This window comes from Echinops telfairi, unplaced genomic scaffold (genome assembly GCF_000313985.2).
Source record: "Echinops telfairi isolate 266 unplaced genomic scaffold, ASM31398v2 ScPeMD7_23;HRSCAF=83, whole genome shotgun sequence".
Classification (NCBI taxonomy): Eukaryota; Metazoa; Chordata; class Mammalia; order Afrosoricida; family Tenrecidae; genus Echinops; species Echinops telfairi.
Genome location: NW_022103920.1, coordinates 5,073,462 through 5,080,112, shown reverse-complemented (window position 1 = coordinate 5,080,112; position 6,651 = coordinate 5,073,462). Strand labels below are relative to the sequence as shown.

The 6,651-nt window shown below is 46.6% G+C and overlaps 1 protein-coding gene across 1 annotated transcript; it reads right to left on the bottom strand.

The window, feature by feature from the left end:
* Positions 1-984: 984 nt before the first annotated feature.
* Positions 985-5,715, bottom strand: LOC101654765 (cationic trypsin-like). Its single transcript, XM_004713957.1, has 5 exons — positions 5,676-5,715; positions 3,776-3,935; positions 2,811-3,064; positions 1,609-1,745; positions 985-1,134 (listed from the first exon to the last, which is right to left on the bottom strand). The coding sequence occupies exons 1-5, from the start codon at positions 5,713-5,715 to the stop codon at positions 985-987; spliced, it is 741 nt and encodes a 246-aa protein (XP_004714014.1).
* Positions 5,716-6,651: the final 936 nt, after the last annotated feature.

The window sequence follows — 6,651 nt, the reverse complement described above, 5'->3', positions numbered from 1 at the left end:
TTGTATGGTTGAGATCTGTAAATATTATACTAAAGTCACAGGGAGCATGAGAGACAGAAGAGAGATTAAAATAAGGGAGTCAGACACAATTCATGGTAGCAATGCTCACCTCAGACCCACTTGGTGGTCCACGTGGGGAGAGGGGGAAGGGAAGGAGGACAAGGGGAAAGGGAACAAGAGACCAAGGACGGGAGAAGAAAGGGGGGACCGACAAATGGCCAAGGGAGTTGCCGAGCGAGTGAGGGAGGGCTCTATTGCTAACCCAGGCCTATGTACCTATGGGGGCATGCAAGCCCACTAATTACAAGTAAAGACATACGTCACAGGACGGGGTTGCACTATAGGCTATACAGCAATGAGAGTGGGTGGTCCAGGGATATACACGCAATAGGAAGAGGAGGGATTGAGGGTATACATGTGACAAGATGGGTGGGTCCTAGATTCAGGATGGCAGCTTAACTTTGGATGTCATGGAGCCTGTTTGATATGTTCTCTGGATCTCCATAAGAACCATTATCATTAGGGTGTAAACCCCACCTACAGGAACCAAGCTAATGGTCGCAAGCTTTAGCCCATTGTCCCCAGCAGCATGGAGCAGGGTCTACCTTAGTCTGGTGACTGATTGCCTTCAGGGAGGATGCCTCCCACACTAAACTATGACAAAGTAAATGTTTGTCAAATCCATCCTCTTGTGATATTTCTGTTACAGTAGCACTAGAACACTAGGAGAGTGGGTGATTAGAAAATTTCTATTATTTAATTGAATGAATGATGGAATAGTCTTCAAGTTAATAGAGTTTTTTAGCTTCTTAATTACCAGTCATCTTAAAAGAACATTCATAATTTCAAGCAAGGACCACTCATAGGCAGACATGTAGCCATGATGGAATGTTTAATTTAGACGCCATTTTCAGGCATGGGAGGAGGTGAGGTTGACTAGTAGGGGAGGGGTGGTGGGGAGGTCCAGGTGGGCATGAGGGCTGTCTAGTTGGCAGCGATGGTCTGCTCAATCCAGTCCACGTAGTTGCAGACCTTGGTGTAGACGCCGGGTTTGCCCTTCAGAGCACAGCCATAGCCCCAGGAGACGATGCCCTGGAGCTCTCCATTGCAGACCACGGGGCCACCAGAGTCACCCTGAGCAAGAGGAAAGAGACGATCTGTACTCTCACATGGGCCCACATGGGAGGATGGCTCAGGACAGCTCTGTTACCCTGGGCCATCCCCAGGCTGCCATCTTCAATGAAGCACCATCTCTTCCCCTGGAAATCCAGCCTTTATTTCCTTTGATCTATCTATATCCCTCCACCTCCCCACTGCTAGCTCCATCTTTTTTCCACAGTAGCAGTTTTGTCCGGCCAAGAAGACTGTGGATTGGGGAGATTTAATATCGCTCAGCAAACCCTGCTCTCCCTCCTTGCTCCAGGAGTCCCTTCCCCAATGGACTCCTGGGTATCTTTCAGGATAATGGTTAACTAAACAAAAGGGAAAACTGATCCTTCACCCCCAAGCTGTCCCTCAGCCTCATGATCAATCCCCATGTTACAGAAAAGGGAACTATGAACAGTGAGACAGAGCTCGGTGTGAGAGCAGCAGGGCTGAGAAACTAACCTGGCAGGAGTCCTTGCCACCCTCCAGGAAGCCCAGACAGAGCATGTTGCTGGTGATCTGGCCTGGGTAGGCTTGGCGGCAGGCAGTGTCGGTGAGGATGGGGGCATTCAGACACTGCAGCAGTTCGGGGTAGTTGTCTATGGGACACAAGAGGGGAAATAGAAGGTGATTGCCCACATGATTCCTGCAATTCTCTTCCTAATATTTCTCACACTCTTTCTCTCAGTGTGCCCATGGCTTCTAATTTGGGAACTTGACACTGCTCTGAGAGACTTTAACCAGCAAACTGTTCTCTGACCAGACCCTCAGTGAACATAGCCTGTAAGTCTAGACATTTTCTTTTCAAGTTGGCTGAGACTACAGGCAGGCTGAGTTCCCTAACCTTGGTTCTGTTGACTTTGCCCAGTTCCCAATTCTGATCACACATGGTGTCTTTATAGTCTGTGTGTTTTTTGAAATTTGTTGTTATTATGGTGAAGCTTACCCATCAAATTGGCTTTCCATTCAACAATGTGCACACTTTTTGCTTCACGTCATGTATTGAAATCCCCAGCCCCCTCCTTGGATCTTCTGTGTGCCTATATCCTTTCCTGTCCCTTCCTGCCTTCTGAGCTTTATCCCTGGGCCAACACTGTCCTGTCGTCTGATGTGGTTGCTTGTTCTAGTGAGCACAGACTTCCCTGATGTCATGGTTCACCGTAGAGACCTGAATGCTGTTGGGCTAAACTTGAACCAGTGGGATGAATTCAATCCTGACTGGGGGCCGTCTCAGGGTCATAGTCTTGGGGGTTCTACTCGTCTCTACCAGGTCAGAAAACCTAGTACTTTTTATTATTTTGAGTTTCCTTCCATATTGTTGTCCCATTATCTAGGTCGTTCTGTTGCAATTCCTTTCAGCATAAACTGCAGTGGTAGCAATCAGCAGTGCCTAACCAAAGACAAGGAAACTGATGTTCATATAGGCTATTGGGTTCTATGGACGCACTGCTTCCTGGTCTCTTTGATTTTATTTGTGCTGTCTCTTCTGCATGGCTCCAGAGAAAGGGTCACTCTCATGTTGACTAATACCTTTTAAGAGACCACATGGCCCAAATTGTCCTTTCAGACACTTGTCCTGAGCGGCAGCTTGGTCTAAGTGACCTTCCGCATGCCTGCCCCTCTAGGACTCTCAGACTGTGCGCTCAAGTTCCAGGGACACTTACAGCCATTGCTCTCGGTGTTGCCCCAGCCAGAGATGAGGCACTGGGTGCCAGCGGGAGCACAGGATCTTGGCAGAGCGATGGAGGACACACGGGAACTCATGGTAGCGGGGGAGCTCAGTTTAATCAGCATGATGTCGTTGTCGATGTTGGCTGCGTTGTACTTGGGGTGGCGGATGATCTTGGCAGCATTAATGAACTGCTCGTTGCCCTCAAGGAGCTCAATGTTGTATTCTCCCAGACGCACCTGGATCCGGCTGAATTAAAGGTTTAACAGTTCCCCAAGTGTCCGACTTGGGGTCCCCCCACTCCCCAGGCTCCCCAGTCATGATCACAAGCACAAAAATGGGTGAATATGTACTCAAGGACACCTGTGGGACACAGAGAGGTTAGATAAGGTCACACTCATAGCACTCCAACTTCTTAGGATAGACAAGCAGACAGGTGTATATATGAATAGCACACATATGACCACAGAATGGAGTGGGAGAAGAAAGGTATTAAGGTTGACTAACATCTACCACTCTCCTCTGTTGCATTACTGGTGATTGGGGGAAATGAGGCAGAAGTCAGAGATGGGATAGGTATGAAGTACACACAATGGGTCCGCTAGGTTTTAATGTTATCCTGGAAATATCGTGCACTTTATAGCCTTCCCATGCCATTATCTTTGGGCTGGCTGTAATGACTAGGACTGCTTTGTGATTTATGTTTTCCAGCTTCTTCTAGGGAGACATCCCCCTTTGCTCTCCTCCTTCAAAAGATCCATCATTTGGGAATCTCTAATGGCCCCTCCCCATGGGGAATTCCCCCTGCCGCCTGATACCTAAAAGCTCCTGGGGACGTAGTGGGCCTCTGAGAAGCTCCATACTTCAGCTCTCAAGCCTGGCTCTGTAGGGCTCCCTGGCTTTGGCATGACTGAGGGTGTGTTGATCTTCCAACACAATGACATGGGTGTTGAAACTTACGACTTGTAGCAGTGAGCTGCAGACACCACCCACTGGTCGCTGATGAGGGATCCACCGCAGAAATGGTAGCCTGCGTTCAGGGACACCTGGTAGGGTACAGAATTCTCCCGGCAGGTGTAGCCCCCGACGATCTTGTCGTCATCGTCCATGGCGAAAGCCACTGCAGAGAGAAGGGCGAGAACTCTCTGTGAGCTGGCCCTCCTTGGAGTGCTCCCCTGGGATGTGCTTGCAGAGCAGTCAGACAGGAGCAGACAGCCTTTCGTGTCCCCCAGACTCAGGGAATGGTGGTCTTTAGAAACCATGTCCCCAAAGTGCATTATTCCATGGCCTCAACACATGCCCTACTTAGGCTCTTCTGAAATAAGCATTTCATATTCCATTTGTGTTTAAAATTTGGAAGACAGTTTGTTCTTTACACTTACACTACACGCACACAACACACACACTCATAGATCAGGCATATTGTGTTAGACATATCTTATGCAGTAAGTGTCCTAACACCATAAAACGTTTTTCAAAAAATGAGGAGCTGATACCAAGGGCTCAAGTATAAAGAAAATTTTTTGAAAATGATGATGGCAACAAATGTACAAATGTGCTGGACACAATGGATGCATGGATGTATTGTGATAAGAGCTGTACGAGCCCCCAATAAAATGATTTAAAAAATACTTTTTTTCCAAGAGCGCTGCTCTGCAGCCATACAAAGAGCTCTTCAATAAGGCTTTGCAGCAATTCTGGGGTATTTGTTTTGGGGGGTTGATATATGACAACCCCAAAAGCTAAGGAGAAGGAAGCATTTAGAAAATACCTGGAAATGTTGGCTTGGAGAGAAAAGGGAGTTGTGTTCATCCAAATTTCTCTCCTTTTTGTTTTAGCACAAAAGTGTCCCAACGTCACTTCACAAAATGTTTTAAGGTTGTTTTTCCTCAACTTTCTCTGTATTCGTTATCCCCACAATATTTATCATTGAATTCACCCTGTAAACATTAGCTTGCTAATTTATCAAAATTTTCCGTGACTCCAAAGGTCAGTGATTCTGTATACAAATCCAACTGTTCAGTATTTGTTATAGCAGTCCCGTCAGCGTAGTGCTTACAAGTTGTGCTGCTTATGGCAAGGTCAGCAGTTTGAAACCACCAGCTGCTCGGCAGGAGAATGATGGTGCTTTCGACTCTGGGAAAGAGTTACAGTCCGGGAAAATAGCAGACACAGTTCTACGCTATCCAATACGGTCACACAGCATTGACTTGAAGGCAGTGAGTGATTTCAAATATTGTTTACAAACTTATGGCAGAGATTCCCTAGGTCCCTAGTCAGATGTACTGTGATAATACCTTTCCAAAATGGGAAGGTGTAAGGTTCTGTCCCAACAGTAAAAATTCCACCTTCTAAAAGTGAAATAGGCATTTCTCTATTTCCTTTCATGATAAAAAAATACATTTTCTTATACAACAATGTGCTCAAACATAAAAATGATTGTGACAATGGTGCAGGAATGTGCCGTGTTTCCTCCTGTTGGGTATAAGGTAGCTTGAATCGGACAGCGCTCCATGGCACCAAACATCCACACGTCCAATAGACCTCACTGGTGAGGATGCTATAAACGCAGTTCATAGCTTCTAGCCATGAGAAATACGATTTCTCTGCTTCACGAACCCCCTCTCCTCTAGACCTTGCTGGAGAGTCTCGGTTCCTGACACTCCTAGATTCTTCAAGGAGCACAAATTGTATCTCAGTTACTGATGGAGTCTTTGAACGCCAACAAGTATAGTTTTATGTCTTCCAGTATGTTAAGATTCTTGATCATAGATAAGTTTAATAATCATTGTTGTCTTGCAGAACCCAAAGTTAAACACGTGATTGATAGACACCCACTGATTCAGTGTAAGAGACTCACCAGCAGCTCCCAGGAGAGCGAGGAAGATGAAGGCCTTCATGGTTGCTCAGTGGATCAGGGCTGGGGATTAGGATGAAGGAGGCTCCTCTACTGCTATTTATACCTCCAGATGGCCACTAGCACTCACGGTCACGGGTGCCAGAAACATGGTCTCATTGGAAACTCACAGATCAAATTTAGAATCCAGCCTGTTCCAGGTGGAGACTCGTTCAGTGTCAACCCCTGTAATGATCACCTCCTGTGCACTTTTCTAGAAGGTCATGAGAATGGAAGCAATGGGTCCACCTGGTGGGAACTGTGGCCCACAAGAGGAAAGGGAGCTGCAGTCAGGTGCCAGGACACAGCCACAGGTGTCCTGACTCCCAGACCAAAATCTTAGGGACTTGGTTGTCCCGGCTGTGAACTTTGATCTGAAGCATTATCTCAAACTCTGTAGTCTTTGTGCTTAATTAATATTTCAATACTTTATCTGGTGGTAACCCAGGCATTGTGTAGACATGTGACCTTTTATTATCAATAGGAACAAATTTTTCCTCTGAGAAAAGTAAAAATGTTTTCTGACCTTGACCAGCATCAGGTTCCCAGTAAGAGCATGGAACTCTTGGGGAGGTGTGGTGAGAAAGTGGCCCCGTCTTTGCTCTTTCCTCAAAGGGATGCCCCCATTTGGATTTTCCCTTAGACATGCGAAACTGAGAAATCCATGCCTATCCATCAAGTAATAATAACCCTAATATACAGGGTTCTGTATGAGAGGCAATTCGTGCAGACAAAAACTAAAAGCCTAATATGCATTGTACTTCCCTGTGAAGCGGCCATTGTTTGGGAACAGGGTTTTGAAGATGGTGTCAGCTAACATGAGGTCATGCTGGAGTGGCTTGGGTCCTTCTGCCCTCTGAGTGGATCCTTATAAGATAAGATACAAGACAGAGGCAGAGGGAAGATGCCAGGCGAAGACCAAGAAGCACATTGTGGTCAC